Source organism: Octodon degus, unplaced genomic scaffold (genome assembly GCF_000260255.1).
Source record: "Octodon degus isolate 3935 unplaced genomic scaffold, OctDeg1.0 scaffold00013, whole genome shotgun sequence".
Lineage (NCBI taxonomy): Eukaryota > Metazoa > Chordata > Mammalia > Rodentia > Octodontidae > Octodon > Octodon degus.
Window position 1 is genome coordinate 19,939,853 of NW_004524589.1, and position 17,859 is coordinate 19,957,711.

General features: G+C 34.5%; 1 protein-coding gene across 8 annotated transcripts in view; it reads right to left on the reverse strand.

Annotated features, from left to right (window-relative positions):
- Positions 1–17,859, reverse strand: part of Scel (sciellin) — a 117,146-nt gene that overhangs the window by 19,599 nt on the left and 79,688 nt on the right. For 7 of the 8 annotated variants that reach the window (XM_023709650.1, XM_023709651.1, XM_023709649.1 and 4 more), the window contains 6 exons: positions 17,458–17,508; positions 12,286–12,336; positions 10,696–10,758; positions 6,676–6,735; positions 6,489–6,548; positions 6,325–6,381 (listed from right to left, as the gene is read on the reverse strand). In XM_023709650.1, coding sequence (XP_023565418.1) covers positions 6,325–6,381; positions 6,489–6,548; positions 6,676–6,735; positions 10,696–10,758; positions 12,286–12,336; positions 17,458–17,508 — 342 coding nt within the window. The remainder of the gene's footprint in view (positions 1–6,324; positions 6,382–6,488; positions 6,549–6,675; positions 6,736–10,695; positions 10,759–12,285; positions 12,337–17,457; positions 17,509–17,859) is intronic. The other variant, XM_023709645.1, reaches the window with a different exon arrangement.

Consider the following 17,859-nt stretch of genomic DNA (forward strand, 5'->3'; position numbering starts at 1 on the left):
AGAATTTCACTAAAGAAGATGGTAGGAATTCAACAATGGTTGTTGTATTGCATAATGTCATCTTCAAATTGGTTGTTCAGATTACCAGATATAAGCATGCAAAATTGCAAAAAAAATAAAAAGAAGAAAAGAAAATTTAAACATTTAACTGTTCTTTTTAATAGACCAGTAGAAATCAGCAATACAATTATCCCAGCTATCATATATATTTATATGAGATACTTCAGAAGTAGCTCAGAAGTATCAAAATCATTTGATTTTGCAATCTGATTGATATAAAATTAAAGCCTAATGCCTCAACTTAAGTGCTAAAATTATGTAAGGTTAATCTCACAGATCACATCATATAAATTTAGAAATTGAGGCAGAAGTTTTTGGATTTGCCTCACCCAAACCCTAAAATTATAACTGTCTTCTTAATAACTGGAGCCACCATCTAGCATCAGGAGCTAATGAATACCTGGATCATCTTAGTCACTAGTCACAATCCCCTTAATGTTTTAAGCAATACTTCCCAAGATACTTAGGGAAAATAGAATAAAATTTAATGGGTTATCTTCACATTCCATAATCCAGTATCCTAGTAACATCAAACTGGGATCATTGACAGTGATAGATGGTAAACCATATCCAAATAATGTGAATTTTGGGAGTCAGAGTTCTGTCCCAGAAGTTATTCTTTCTACTAATAACATTGGGGGAACAAGGTGCTAATTTCAAAGAAACTGGTGGTTTCATTACAACTAAGGGGAGGCTCTAACATGATCTTACACAGAGTAGCCATTTCATAAATATTATGTGAAGAGACAAAGTGAAGTCAAGTCAGAGAGTGGCTCAGAACAGGTCCTTTCCTCACAGCCTAAGAAGGACCCAACTTTCATGACCGATTGCTCTAGGACTCCATCCTTCAGAACTGTTAGACAATGAATCTCAGGGCTTGAGCACCCAGCCTATGGCAATTTAATAGGACAACTCTAACAAACAAATACAGATTGGCCCACAGCCTCACAGTGTGATTACACTCAGCTTCTCTGAGCAATGGTCACGTCTGCAACTTCTGGGGCACTTTCTACACATGACTACCATGGACACTACATCTGTGTTCTTCCTACACCTCTCATTCAGGCTCTTTTTGGATCAAAGCTATTTGTGAGGGTGGAAAAGATAGGTTTTATACTTTGTGAGGGAGAGGAAGCAGGAATCTTCCAAATCTAACAACTATAGCAGATAACTAAGATATACTCTATGCGTGCCTTCAAAGGAGCATATTCCCAAAGTGGTATGGATTATAGAATAACTTACTTTATTAGTGGCTTCATAACATTATTATTATTTTACTAAATAGTAACATATATTAAGGCTGACTGAGTGGACCATAAGATTTCAACCTGGATAATCTATAGTAATATTTTAAAAAGACAATATAAATTAAAATTAAAACAGAAAAAATTATAAGTGATACAGTACTTCACTATGCTAATATTTAAAGCAAACTACAAAGTTCCAGGCTATAAAAATCACAAAATGGGAATTTGTTTCATTTAGTTACACTGATTTGTATCATCAGCTAGTTTGTAAGATCCAATAAAAGAAGTTCAGACTGCTCATAAATTTTAAGGGCGTTAAAGGGTATAAAAATAGCTTTCTGTTCTTTAATTAAGACCATCTATTGCATGGCATCTTTACACTGTGGCTAAAGATGAAGAGCTGTGAGTCAAAGTGTGAAAATAGATTTTTATAGAAGTCCAAGCCAAATGCTGTAGGGTTGAGCAAATGCTTTATTCCAAACCCTTTCCCTGAAAGTTGTAGTAAAAAGAAAACCCTACAGTTTTGTACATTTATGGGCACTTGCAATTAATACCAAGGAATTCATTAATTCTCTGTCTATACAACAAATTGCTAAAAAGTACAGTGTTATCAATTATTGCAACTACTACTACTACTTTTAAAGTATAGATTTCAAAATGCTTTGGGAGAAATATGAACTATGTATGGGGTGAAGCTGTAGCACTTTTTTTCTATAAGAACTCATTCATGCTGTAATAGCACCATTTATTTTCCATGTCACTTTAAGATGTATAATCCTTCATTGCAGAGAAGATTTGGGGGAAATTGGAGCAGAGGGCACCAAGAAATTGTGGTTCTTACTGTAAAGTTGTTGTTAGGAGAAACTATGATGAGATAAAGTTAGTACCTTGTCCCTAGTTGCTCTTGCTCTCTCATGAAATCTTCAGAGGTTTGTATTAATAGCTGGCAACATATTTCACTATATTCAACTCACAAAATTAAAAGGTACCATATAAAAATTATTATTATTGTATTTATTTTGTGCTAGCAAATAAATCTTAAGGATTAGACTTTAGTTTAAAAAGAATATTTGTCTCCCTAAAAGAATTATAGACTAAGTGAAATAACCAAAACAATTTCTCAGTTTACTGACGTAGAAAAAGGGGCCAAATTTTACACCTTTTTTATGTATTGTTATAATATTTTTCGGTGAAGGTTTCTTAAAGATTTTATATTAAATAAATTAACAGATCCGTGGAGGAATTGGACAATATAAACATATTAAGTATAAGATGCAGCAGATAGTATCAGCGGCTCTAATTTACTATGGTTCATTGAAATTGCCATGAGCAAGATAATCAGTGGCTCAAGGGGGGAGACCAACCATAAGAGATTTATTCCATCTGCTTTCAACGATGAAGCTTGCTCAGAATGTTAGAACCACAGGCAACAATTTGATCTAGGTGAACTGTCATAAACCCCTGATGTATTTAAGATTTAGCCTTTAGTTCACATGACATTTGTTAAACACCTAATATGTGATGCATTCAGTCATCAACAAGACAAATCTTATACTTACCACTAAAGATCCCACAGTAAGAGAGAAATGATTGAATGATAATGCTTTTAAGAGACAAATGCTGTAGGACATGAAGGAAAGAGAGCCTGAACACATCTAGAGGAAGCACCTGATTCAGACATGGTGGGTCAGGGGGACTTCCCAGAGCTGAATGAGAGACAGCTACCTTGATACCTGAAGGACAGGTAGAATTTATCCATGCAAGAGTAAAGAATGATTGAAGGATATGGAAGTTGGAGGGAATGTGAATGGAGTTTGCATGTAGGTAGAGGGTAATCGGGAAATGCAGATGGGAAAACCCATAAAAGCCAGGTCACCGTGTCCTTTGGAAACCAGGCTAAGAAGTATGACCATGACCCAGTAGCAATGAGAAGCCAATTAAGGATTTCAATCTGAAGAATGACACGATCCTATTTTTGTATTAAGATCACCAAACAGTATAGTAAATAGACTGAAGGACAGAAGGCAAAACTAACAGCAGAAGAACCACTCGGGATGCTAAATAGTCAAATAGATTACAGTGGCATTGAAGATGACAGAGGGTCTCAGACTTCTTCATGAGATAATTTGGACAACCATCCAAAGTGGTTGGATGAGTATGGGGGGTGAATCAATAGAGTCAAGGTTATCCCAAAGTTTACGTCTTGGACCAAAATACGAGAAATATGTAGTAGGAAGACACAAAGAAGTTTTTCCTAGTTAGAATACTAAAATGTTGTAAACATGTGTTAGCAAATAGAAAGCCCTTAAAAAGACAGAAGTATGAGTCCACAAATAGGACTCTTTCTTCCTTAGGTGAATGATACATTTTCTTTAGTGCCATGAGGCACAGTTTTCAATATCCATTTGGGAATGAAATTTTAAAAATTAATCCAAAAACATTGTATAGGCTATAGACAATTTGGGTAACTTTCTTTAATATGTGTTCATGTTACCATTCTAACAGTCATGTGATTTTTTCCTAAATAAATGAAAATTCCATGCACATCTGTATTTGTTGCAGGTCTTGTGTTCCTAGAAGGAGTTCAGGGAGGCATGCTTGCATTCTGATGGATGATTGAAGTTTATGCAGCCCCTGCCTGAGAGTTAAATACCTAGCTGCAGGAAATGTCAGCAAAGCTACATGAAAGAACTCTGATTCACTGCTGTTGTACTATTGAGTAATAAGTGCTTGTGGCTCAGTGAATTGATGTAAAGGTGCCTTGTAGCTGTCCTTCCTACTGGGAGGTGTTTGAAACTATCTTTTTCTCTACACACATTAAAATAAAGAGGCCAATCGGTGTAAACTGTAGTGGCTGAATCAACCAAATGAAGCACTCTTTTCAAATAGTTTGCTTGTTTTTTGTTTTTTGTTTGATCTTTTTCTGCTCTGTGACAGTTCTTATGCAGCCTGTATGATTATATCAAATCTGATATGCCATTAAGGAGTAACTGCATGTAGATTAGATTTGCAGCCCAAGTTGTCATCTTAAAACAATGTGATGGCCAATATTTTAAAATTTCCTTTTTGAGCAACTACTTTGAAGACAACACTGTGCAATATAGCAGCCATTGTTGAATTCCCATCACCTTGTTTATTGAAATACTGTGTCATTTTTAATTTTTTTAAATTATTTTTATTCTCTTTGAATAAAATAATAAAATAAAATTCCATTAGCAATCATATTGATATAAGGAAAGTGTCTCCATTCTATGATTAGGAATTGCTGAACTACTTTGTCCATAAAATTAGTTTGTAATAAAAAAAGCTCTTGTGGAAAAGCTATTACTATCAACACAGCACATTTGCTAGAGAGAAGAAAAATATTGAGTAGGGAGGAGAAAAAGAAAAATATATTTTTGACTGTTCGTTAAATACAATGACAGAGTACTAAATTTAATTATTCCCAATATGCTTCCTAAAAATGCTGCTGATATAAAGAAAAATCTACTGTAACAAATACCAGTATGGAAAAATGGTTCTACTCAATTGTTATCCATACAATTATCAGCAGTAGGATCTACATCAAAAAGCCTGCTGGCATTTGCCATCAAAAAATCTCAGTGCAAGTCTAGGGTGTAGCTCAATAGTCAAAGTCTTGGTTAGCACGTTCAAGGCCCTACATTTGACCCCCAGTACCTCCAAGAAAAAGAATCTTCTCCCTGTCATTCTAACAATAATTCTCTACGATAACTGTATCTGATTACAGTTCCTTAGGTGTGAGGAAAAGCAAAGAAGGGCACATGGGACATGGGAGAAGGTATGAGATCATTTAACCACAGATTTTTGGTACTTTTTCCTCTAGTCAATGGCATCAGAAGTATAAAGGTTAAATATATTCAGTTTTCTTTCCTGAGAGGGCCAGTTTGTATACTTGCACTATAGTTTTTCCTTTTTCAAATAAGGTACATGAGTAGATGTCCCAAGGGGTTGTTCTCGTTCTCCAGGATTAAATGTATACCATCTTCCCTAGAACTCCACAATTACCCTCAAAGTAGCAACTACTGATGAACTAACTGCCCTTGTACCTTCTGATGTAGAGACCCCAACACTCCAGTTATAAAAACTTACAAGCATAAAAACAAGGCACCATCACAGAAAACAAGCTAAGACCCAGGCCAGTGTGCTACACTTTCCCCTCAACTGTTGAAAGTACTCCCTCATAAATAATTTGTTCTGTTCATCTGGATGCTGAACTGTGACTCCCAGCTATTATTTATTATGATAAAATTTCAAGTTGACAGAACAATTTGGACTTGTGATATAGTGCACACTGGTGCATTATCTATTAATAAAGTACTTTGAGTAAAAATCTCATGAAAAAATAGCAATTAAAGATAGCTCAGAACTCAAGGGGGAAGTGCAAGGTTAAATTTTCCCGTTAAATTTTGTGAGCATGGGTGAGCTGTGGATTTGGGATTTTGAAGAGTGTAAATACCAATGTCTTAAAACTATATTTTTATCTCATTTCATTTTATTTATATTTTAATTCACACTCAAAATGTAACTTCCTGTAGGCAATAGATTTTAAGTTGTCATAAGAAAAATAAGCCCAGAAATGATTTGAAAATAATGTGATTCAAGCAGGCACAGGGGCTGGGGGATACATCCCTGGGCCTGCCGTGCCAGCCCCGCCTCTGGGGCGTGCTGAGATAGCAACTGAGACTGGGCATGGTAGTGCTTGCCTGTAATCCCAGCTCTGGAAGGTTGTAAACAGGCAGATCACTACAAGTCTGATCTAGTGAGACCCTGAACACCCTGTAGACCCTTCCCCCAAAAAACAAAAAATGAAAATAATGTGATTGATTCCAGACATGTATACCATGTTTTCTTGTTAAGAAGACACAAATGGTTCATAAATGTGTCCCTATTCAAGACATAGAAAAGATAAAACAGAGTCCCCCTTCAACAATAAAAGAAGAAAAATTCCTGCCCTAGAACCTTGGGAATATCAAGTTGACTGGGCTAGGTCACTTACCTATTAACATTTCTGAGAGCGGAAGGTTTCAACTGAATAAGATTGTCCAAGTCTAAGCTGTTTAAAAAAAGAGAGCAGAAAAAGTTCAGGTTAGCTCAATAAATTCATTTCATCTGGAGGCAATAGACAGAAAATATGTGAATTGACTGGTATTATTTGATTACCTCTGATCGCTTCTGGTTATTGAGGGATTCACTTTGATGAGGTTATCCAGATCTTCGTTTCTTAGAAAAATAGAAAGTAGCATCATGATAAAGTTCTTTTAGTAATATCATTAAGGTTATACATCTTCTTGAAACAATACTAAAACAAAACATTCTTTATAACCAAAGAATATTAAAATCAGCATACCTTTGATTGTTGGTGAGAATTTCTGTATTCACCTTGATTTGCTTATCAAAATATTGGTCACTTTAAGGGAGAAAAATATTCTTGAATTAGAGTTAATAGGGCATATGTTCACTTTATATGAAGGAAAGGATTGTGTAAGAGATATATTGTTTAGGTGTAGAACAGCCATGAAATATGTTTTCTAACCAATCCTGGGGAGAAAGAAATATAATGTTAGAGAAAAAAAAGAACTTAGCCTGACTTCACATACTTTATTTTTGAAAATCATATTCACCAACCAAAGATACCAATTATTTTTAAAGAATATACTAAAACTGGAGTTACTCTTAACATTAGATTTGGCAAAGAGGAGTATAACAATCCACCAAAAATTTGACTTTTCTCTATAATAGCTGATAAACTGAATTGAACTCAGTTTTGTTTGTTTGTTTGTTTGTTTGTTTTGTGGTACCAGAGATTGAACTCAGGACCTTGCACTTGCCAGGCAAGCACTTTTTCTACTGAGCTATCTCCCCAGCCCAATGTGGAAACTTCTATTGTGTTAGAGTTAACACCATTCTTTTCTGTCTGACCTAAATAATGAAAGTACTAAAAGTTTCACTCATTCTGATAAAAGCCTTTGAAATACAGATTCTGCCATTAGAATCCTTTGCTCAAATCTTATGATGCTAGGTCAAAATCAAAATAGAATAGGCAGAGTAACAAGTTACCTGCCCTGTCCTTCTATAATTCATTTTATACCTCTCCTTCCTGAAAAACATTTCAAGTCTAATTTTTCAGTGAAAAGAATGCTTGAAGCCGTGAATGCTCCGTGGTTTCTTTCCACGCTCATGTTTGATAAGTCCTTGTTATCAGACAGATCAGTTGTTCGTAGTGAAATTACATATGAACCTGAAAACTGTCCAGTGACCAACTGAAGAAGTGCCAGTTTCTTTTCTCAGCCACAGAACGGTATATCCCCCATCTGACGATCACTCACACCTCAGTGAGACTCATTTAAGAGAATTTCAAAGTGTCTATCGACGCTCTTTTCTAACATATACTCAGAGAAATACACAACTAGTGTTATAGTAGGAGGTAGCAGAACTGATAATCCCTGCTTTCAGTACCATCAGCAACAGCAACTGACCTATACCCCATCCTCAGGCCATCCTTTTTCCTTGTGAGTAAAATGCATCTCAATTTTCAGAAAGATAGATGCAAAGTTGCAAACTGATGGGAAGCCACTTGAAGATGAGTTGTTAGAAGACCTAAAAAAAGTCTGCATTCCATCCCTGAATCCTCAGTTTTGCTTGGAATGTGCTTCCCAGCTTCTAACATCTTTCTTTCAGGTGTCTTTTCCTGTTCTTTGGCCTCCAAGGTGCATGGAATATCCTAACTGAACTCCCATGGTTTTAAATTATCCTCTGTAATAATATAAGATAATCTATTAGTATCTATAAAAACTAATAAAAGACTGACAAATGAGAATTATCCAAAACATAATTTCATTATTTAAACTAATTAAAAATGTTATTATAAAACAGGTGCTGTGATGATTAAGTGAAAAAACAAAGATTAAAGAAAATCTGTCAAAACTAAACAATACTAAAAAGACACGTGTCTAAATTATTTTAATTTAATATATTGTAAGAATAAGAAGTAATATATCTTTGTAGAGGAGACAATATTTCCAAGAGCTACAACTTTTCAATACTAAAAATTAATTGCAGTGTATTTTAATATAACTGCTTACATTTATGCACCAGTGTAATTAAGAATAAACAGTATAGGAAATGCAAAAACAAACATGGACACTTCCACTTGTACTTGTTCTACTGAACATAAATATTGGATGTATCCAACAATTTAGGATACTAATATTTAGATTGGTGCTTAAAAGGCCAACCAGAAACATATTTTATATGCTCAACAATCTCTTTTACAGACAGACAGACACACGCACACACACACACACACACACGCATAAGCACAAATCACGTGATTAAAAATCCCTTACTACATGAAAAGTGCTCTCATATGTTCTATTTGATTTATTCTATTGGATGAGGGAAAGTGCTGGTTGTTACTCATTAAATTAATTATAAATCTACCTAGTGGGTGATGACCCACAACTTGAGAGACATTTGCTTAAAAAACATACATATATATATATATATATATATATATATATATATATATAATGTTATACCACTACTTCTAAAAAGGCAACACCATGTATTTATAAAACAGATCAAAGGAATAATACTGAGTTTCTTTGCTTGATAGCATATGTAATTTATCTCAATGTGTTGAAAACAACAAATACGTGACATCTTTTCAGTATATGAATCCTGAAAATAAAGGAATCTAATATCTAGATTCCACTATCCTTCCTACTCAAGATCTTGCTTGCATGAATTTTGCTTTAAGGCTGTAGGAAGGGATGTTCAAGAGTGTTTCTCAGTCATTTCCACACTTGTTCCCTTGTTACTAATGAGGTGATACTTCAAATAAACCTCTGACAGCAGTAAGGACACAAGCTGGCTGTCCCACAATAGAAGTATCTGTCCTACTTCATATCCTTCACTCTTTCCTATGGTGTTCAATCAATTTTTGTTTATTTGAAGACTGGAGTCTGTCTGTGTGAGGACCAAAATCAGGATAGAAGTCAGAGAACCCTTCAGAAGACTGAGGACCTAAAACACTGTCCTCCGGCCTCAGTATTCTCCTCTGTAAATGAGGAACGTGGACTGGATTATCTCCATGGTATTATTCCATCTCCAACATTTATTCCAGGAATCCATATGAATTTCAGTGTGCATCATGTTTATTATATCTGCTTTTAATGTCTCCTTTTCTTTTTAAAAGCAACTCACTGATAATACATTTTATATTCAGCAGGCAGTACATGAGTGCTCCAAAATGTAATATATTAAACTGACAACCTGTTATTGTCTTGGAGTAACATCTCTGTGCCCCTGATACATAATTAGCTTTAATCTATGTTAATTGCCTGCTGTTAATAAGATTGAGTATGACTACTGAATTCTCTTTTTGGCATCCACAGCCTATAATTACACCCAGTGTGCAACTAATGATACCTAGTTGTAAGCTATGAACCTGCTAGGTGCTTGGTAATTATTCACTGCCTAAAAGATCACAGAACTACTATTCGTCTTACATTAATTATCTCTGTGACTCTGGTCAAATCACTTAACCTTTCAGAGTCCCCATTTCCTCTTGATTAGCTTCCTTTACAGCAGCGGTTTTTCAAAATTGTTCAAACAAACCAAAGATAAAAAGAAAATTTCATTACCTTCGAAATCAACTTTAACATTATCAAATTTTAGGTCCACATCCTTTCTGTGAGCAGCAAACCCTCTAAGAAGCAATGAACCTCTCCAGGCATGGTGGTGCACACCTGTAGCCCCAGCACCCCAGAGGCTGAGGAAGGAAGAGTGCGCAGAGTTCCAAGCTAGCCTAGGCTACCGAGGGAGTTAAGGCCAGACTGAGCTACACAGGGAGATCCTGTCTCAATAAAGCTAAATAAATAAACAGGAAAAAAAGGGAACAACGAACTTCATAAAACTTTCATTCTCAAAACGCGCTTCCAAAAGGAGGTGAGCGATACTACTAATGAGTTTAACGAAGTGCCTAGGTCCATTAAAATTAGCTATCACTAATAAATTTTAATTCCAGAGTCAAAAGTATGAGTATCAAAGCTACACAGACACAACTACACACAGACAGTTCAAGGGCCAACTCTGTTCCCACCACCCCTCCTTGACCAGTCTCTCTTTTCAATCACTCTCTTTAAGAGAAGAGAGGTCACCACCATATGTTGTTTCCAGCTGCTGCTCTTTCTTGCTAGTAACAGTATCATAGTTGATATCTAGGTTTCTGGGGACATGTAAAATGTATGCTGATGTTTCAGGACCTATATTCAAGTTTCCCACAGAACGATTACATAGCATTTATAAACATACTGTGATTAGTAATGGAGTAAAAACAATCAAATAAATAACATGTTTCTCTTACCTAGCAGTATTTTTGACAGCTTTCAGGTTTATATTACTCTGTTCATCAAGACATTGTTCACTGCTAAAAGAAAATAAAAGGTCACAGCCTAGGAAATCAGCAAATTTCTTGATTTGCTTTTTTTATAGCTGTAAATTACTCAAAGGGATCTGGAATGAAAAATAATAAGTTTCTTGAGTTTCTATTTTATATAAATTATCATCTTTTATCCTAAAAATAACTTACTGAGGTAGATCATTAGCATCCATTTTAAAGAAATTGGGCTTCAGCACCAGGAGTAGTAGCAACACCTATAACCCCAGAGCTCAGGAAGCTGAGGCAGGAAGATCACAGTAAGTTTAAGGCCAGACTGGGCAACATAGTGAGTTCAACACCAACCTAAACTGCAAAGTGAGACTCTTTCCTGAAAGAAAGAAGGATAGAAAAAAAAAGAAATAAATAAAGAAAAGAAAAAAAATTAAATGAAAAGAGAAAAGGAAAGCAAAAGCAGAAGTTGGGCTGGACAACCTTTGAAAGGACAGACTTCTTGGGGCCAGATACTCAAACAGCAGTTGAGAGTGAATCCAAACTGAAACCTGACAAGTTGACACTGAGTCTGTACTCCTTGCCTCTCTCTCGGCATTCACAGTAATTCTTTCCACTTGCAGAATGTATTTGCCAACATTCTCTTCACAATAATTTTATGAAAATTATTTTAGAGTTTCTCTGCTATGCTTTCAAAAATGTTGCTCCAATCTATTACAGGGGTTAATCTCCCAAGAACAGAAGTAAAGAATCTGAAAGAGCAAATACAATCGGAAAGGTACAATAGCGATAATGAAAGAAAAAAATAGGAAAAAATTGGGATGAAGGAAAGGAGAAAAGATGGGGGAAGGGAGGAAGGGAAAATGTACATACAGGACAGCTAAGATGACTGTGCTACTAATTTCTATCACTTTTCTGAAGGTGACAATTAATGTTTTAAATTTTTACTTTGACCAATTTTATGTTTATATCTATAATCTGAGCAACTACATTGAAACCAGCAATGTTCAATGTAACAACCACTGTTGAATACCTTTGATTTTCTTTTTTAAATAAAATTTGGATTTTTTCTAATGTTTTCTCTATTATTTTCTATTCTCTTTAAAATGAAAAAGAACAGAAATAAATTCAATGTCATGCAAAAATAGTCAAGTGAAATACAAAAATGTTATGTCACCTGTTTTTGCACAAAAATCAATCGAGAATCCTTGAATTTATGAGAGAGTAGAAAACCAACTTTCTTAGGCTCATTTAGTTTTATGAACTTAGAATTCATTAGCTATAAATTTACTCTTAAGATCTATTTAAGCTATTATTACATCAAAAGGAATTTAAGTAGTAATTATACAGAATTGCTTCGGGATTGTCATTTTTAACAATGTTACAATGAAATAAATGGAAGCAATAATAAAGAGAGTTCTGTCTAGCATTGTTATATATCAATAAATCAACATGTGTCCATTGTTTTCATATCTTCTCTTGTAATGTCCTTGTTTGCATAGTGTCACTTTTTTCATGTACATTGAAGCATTACTCAGGAATCTTCAATAATCTTAACAAGCTCACCTTTCGTCTGTGGAAGGGTTCATTTTGATAAGATTATCTGGCTCTCGGTTCCTAAAAATAAAGGTTGTTAAGTTTCAATAGCTGACAAAGTCAACTCAAATCAATCATTTTGTGCTTTGCTTCCTTTATATTGAATCAAATGATTATTGCAAATTTAAAACTCAAACACCATTTGAATTCTCTTTTGGCCTCATGTAAAAACAGGTACCTATTATCAATTCATCCCAGCAACAATTTGTATATGTGATAATTTTATTTGTATACATGTTTCTATCAAGTCAGTCTCATAGCACAATTACTTATGAATTACTTATTTTCCATGTTATATTTGTGTAGTAGAATTAAATAGAGTATTTTTGGAGGTTATAGTAAGAAAGACAAAAATATATTATCTATCATTTTCATGTATTCTTTGCTTTCCCTTTTGAAAACAAACAAAATTTTTAAAAACAGAGATGTTTTAAAAAGAATTATTACATGTGGAATGGTTGAAAAAGATGTGGTACTTTTACATAATGGAGTACTACTCAGCTATAAAGAATGATAAACTTGAAGCCTTCATATTTAAGTGGATGCCCCTTGAAGATATACTTATTAGTGAAATAAACCAGACCCACATCAGTAAATATAGTATTATCTCCCTAATATAAGGACTTACAAGTCTGTATATGACTAGGTTTCTAAATTTATTTGTAAAAATATGTAAATGCTTATTTCTACTTTTATATAATTATTTTTCCTTCATATTCTGTAAGGACTTAAAGTTCAACATATCAATATCTGATGGAAAATACCTGTTCCAGGATATGCCGAAATGTTTGATATTTCTACAGATAGGATAAACCATACTGCATATATTACAGGTTAATAATTAGCTTCTCTTCTGGAGGGTTAACAACCAAAGTTAGCAGATCAAAATTGAAGAAAAAGAAGGGCTGCATGATTAGCCAACATTTTGGCCCTAACCTTTCAAGGTCAGTGAAGACTCGGGACATAGGAGAACCTGTACTGTAACAACATATAACTCAGTTGTGCTCCAAACTTTCTGATCAAGAAGATTATGAAGTCACAGGGAAATGTGTTCGAGGATTTAAAGTGAGCCTGGGGAGAATCACATGGAGAGAAAAAAACATTTTCTCAAGCTTTCACAGAGAGCAAATTGGTCAAGCAATGGCCGTGACTCATGCTCAGGTCAGACACTGACAAAAGAATGTACAAAAGGTGCTACAGGGCTACAGGATAAATTCTGAGAGTACTTGGTTGACCTTATCAGATACAAAAGTTACATTTCATAGTATATAGGTCTTGCTATATCTTGGTCTTAACCATCCAGTAGAAAACCATAAAAATGAGGTATATAAAGTAAATCTATATTAATACGATGAGCTGTAAAAGGCTCAAGTCAATAACTTCTGAGGATAACCCACTACTATTATAGACGGCTAGACAGTATTAGATGTTTAGTTGAATTCAAACACTTATAGTATATAGATGCCAATAGAATATTCACCTCTGACAGGACAAAAAATAAATAAATAAAATCTTTTAAAAAATGGAAATAGAAAGAAGCAGTCAATGCTCTAATTAGATTCGTCTCCTTTTTTTCAATTGTTTGTACTTTTTCTTTTCTTAATTTCTTATACATTGCTCCAGTTTTTTCTTCTTCCAATATCTGGTAATATGAATAGCTGGTTGTAAGACAATACCATGTTTTACAGCAAATACTGTGAAATTCATATTACTTTGTTAAGTAAAATTCTGTATGAGTTGTCAAAAAAAAATAATTAAAAAAAACAGGGAAAAAAAAGAATTATTTCCTGATTCTAAATTTTGCAGGTAATCGATATAATCTGAAGATATGATATTATTTCTACTTCACAATATTGAATCACTTCAAAATCATGCCTCAAAATATTAAATAATTTCAAAATTACACAAAAACAATCATAAGCAAGAGTTCAAGTCATAAATTTTTTGTTTTTATTCTAAATACTGAAATAGATGATCATAACTCTAAAGAGGCATTTATTTTTAATCACACTGGGTGCTCATAACAGCCTAACACAAAAAGACCTGAACAAGGGCTGGCAAGATAGCACAGCGGACTAAAGAGCCTGCTTAGGCACAGTGTAGCAGCCAGGTATGGTTCCCTGGGCCTTCCATGCTGGCCCTGCCCCCTGGAGCCTGCTGAGACAGTGATTGCGACTGGGCGTGGTGGTGCACGCCTATAATCCCAGCTCTTAGGAGGCTGAAAACAGGAGGATCACCAGGAGTCCGATCAATGTAGTGAGACCCTGTATACCCTGTACTAAACACATAAAAAAATGCCTGAATAATAAATCTAACTTGATATTCTTTATTATTGGACAACTCATTGTATATCCTAAAGAGGAAAAAAAAAGACTAGAAAGGCATTTAGCTGTTCTTTGGAAAGAACCTATAAACTCATTTTATTATGTGCATACCTTCTCATTATTATACCCTATGATATTAAATTATATAAATATAATTTAATTAAGGAGTAGTAATTTCATAAAGATTGTTTACACCTTCTTTAAAGTATCAAAGAGTGCTATATTGATTCAATGATGAAGAAGAATACTAACTATAATAATAATACTGGTAGATAATGTATACCAAATAATTGTTTTTACAAGTGTGATTACATTTAATATTTCTAGTGACTCAGAATAGAGTTAACTCAATTTCACAGATAAGAAAGCTTGGCTTAAAGATTCAGCAGTTTATTCAAGACTACACAGCTGATAAATGCACTCTGAACTCAAAATATCTCACTGTCAAGTGCAAAGAGAAACACAAAAATAAATGCAATAAATAGCAGCATGAGGTTGTTAGAAAAGGTTGTAAATTCAGGTCACATTCAACTCCAGAAACTAAGTCTGTCTGGGAGAGAAACAAAGACAACCGAATCTGGGATGTAAAGTATTCCTTGGCCTCTGAATCCAGTGCATGGCAATAGAGTTTTATTTCTATTTGAATGAATCTAAGGACAATTTAGCACTAAATATTCAAGTACCAGAGTCCTGAAATCTTCAGTTTAATCATACAATGAATGAAATGCTATACATGTAGGTGAGATGGAGGCAAGAGAGCTGGCTGTCCTCAAGTTCAGAGTTCCTCCTTTTCTTCATTCCAAATACAATGCTATCTAGTCTAGGGGTTTGCAAAGAATGGCCCTGAAACAAAATTCAGCCTGCAGCCTTGTTCAACAAATATTTATTGGAACATAACCATGCCCATTCATTTACATGGTATGTTTATGGCTGCTTCCACTATATTTTATAGGCAGAATTTATACATTAGAAATAGAGAACCTATTTTGACACCCTAGCCCTGAGATATTTATTACCTAGCCCTTTAAGAAAAATATTACTGACCTTAGATCTTGTCAAAATGAACAATGTTTGTATCAATACTTGACTAAAATTACCTGTTCCATATTATGTCTAAGATGTTTGATATTCAGACAGAAAGTGAGCTTAAGCTCAACTGCCTATGTTATAGGGTACTAATATCATTAAGCTTCTCTTCTGGAGGGTTAACAACTTAAGTTTGCAGACCAAAAATTAGAGAAAAAGAAGAGCAGCAAGGACACCCAACATTTTGGCCCTAGCCTTTCAAGGTCAGTGAGAACTCAGGACATAGGAGAACTTATAGTGTAGCATCATGTAACTCAGTTGGGTCGCAAATTTTCTGATCAAGGAGATTATGGGGCCACAGAGGAAAGTGACTGGTGATGTAGAGTGTACCTAAGGAGAGTGACATCAAGGGAAAGCATTCTCTCAAGCTTTCACAGAGAGCAAATTGATCAAGCAATGGCTGTGACTCATCCACATGGCGGACACTGACAAAGGATCTACAAACTGCTGTACAGGATTTCAGGGTAAATCCTGACGGGACTTGACTGACCTTGTCAGATACAAAAGTTACATTTCTTGTTATACAGGTCTTGCTTTATCTTGGTCTTAACCATCCAGCGAAAAGTATAAAAACAAAGTAAAGCCATATTAATAGGCTGTGCTATAAAAGGCTCAAGTCAACAACTTCTGGCATCGCCAGTCCTACAGATAACCCAGTACTATTATGAACTACTGGACTATATTGGAATATTTTTGCTGAATTCATGCACATACAATATTTAAATGACAATGGAATGCCCATATCTGCCAAAACTAAAAAAAAAAAAATGGGTATACAAATGAAGGACCATTTTGTGTCTGTATATTCAAAATAGTTAGGACAGATACACAGCTACTTTCTCTTAATTCAATGAATAGAAAGATTTGTACTAATAGTGTTTGTGGACAGGAAATCATGTCTACATCTTGTGCTGTGAATAACCACTAAGAAGACAACAATATGCAATTAATTATTGAAACTGTCCTATTAATTGGTTTTGAAACTGTCTTATTGCTATTTGTTTCTCAATAAAATTATGAAAAAAAAGAAAATAAATAAACAATGTTTGTTAGCTAAACTATAAAAACAAAGAGTATTCCTATACACAAAGTAAGACAGGAAACCTGTCAGGAAGAAGATATGTATCTTGGTATTTATGTATTTAACTTATATTCAAACCAGCATCACAATATATGCTTATAATGTCATCGTTTTATGCCAACTTTTCTAATTAACATGATGTGCCTTACAGAAAATTCACTATAAAATGCAACTGTCATTCTTTGTAGCTTTTATATTTTTAATGAACAAAATTAATTTTTAAAAAATCTCAAGTTTAGGACTGCTGAGGTGATACACAATTATAAGAGAGGAAATAAATGATGGAGCAAAATGTTGACCATCTGAAGACTTTTCTTTGAGCAGCTTAGCTTTAGGAAATTATTTTGGTGATATTTTATCTCACAGGGAATTCTCAGAGAAGGATGTCTCAGTCAGGGAACACAAACCCCATTCTGACAAAGAATCATCCATCTAATTCAAAGAATTCTCTCTCGCACAAAAGCCCACACATCACAGAGTGCTGAGCAAGGGCTTCAACACCAGTGCATGGGCTGGTGGCCAAGGGGCTCCTGATTGTAGGTCTAGTCATTGGTTGTCACTATGCTGGGGCAATGCTTTTTGTCACATTTTAAATTTCAATTTTTAAAGTTGAATTCAAAAGCAACAGCTGAAGTGTTTCATAAGACTTACCCTTGGTTCATTTCAGGAACTACTTTGATCAGACAGTCAAGACTTTGGCCCCTTTAAAAAAAATGGAAGAAATAGCCACATCAGTGGTAGAGTTAAATCAAACAGTTGCAAATATTTGTCAAAACTGAGAAATATTTTATTATAAGATATTTACTTAATAGTCACCATCTTAGAGAGTTGATGTTTTTCAGAGCTGAATATAAATATTTATATTGGGACCAAACAGTAACTGGATAGAAAAAATGAATAATAACACATGTTATTAGAACGTTTTTGGCTTTTGATGTGCCAGGATTTTTCTAAAGTAATTTACATGATTTAGTATAATCATCACACCAATCCTATGACACAGGAAGTATTATCACCCTAGTTACCTAGAGAAAACTAATACAGAAAGAATAA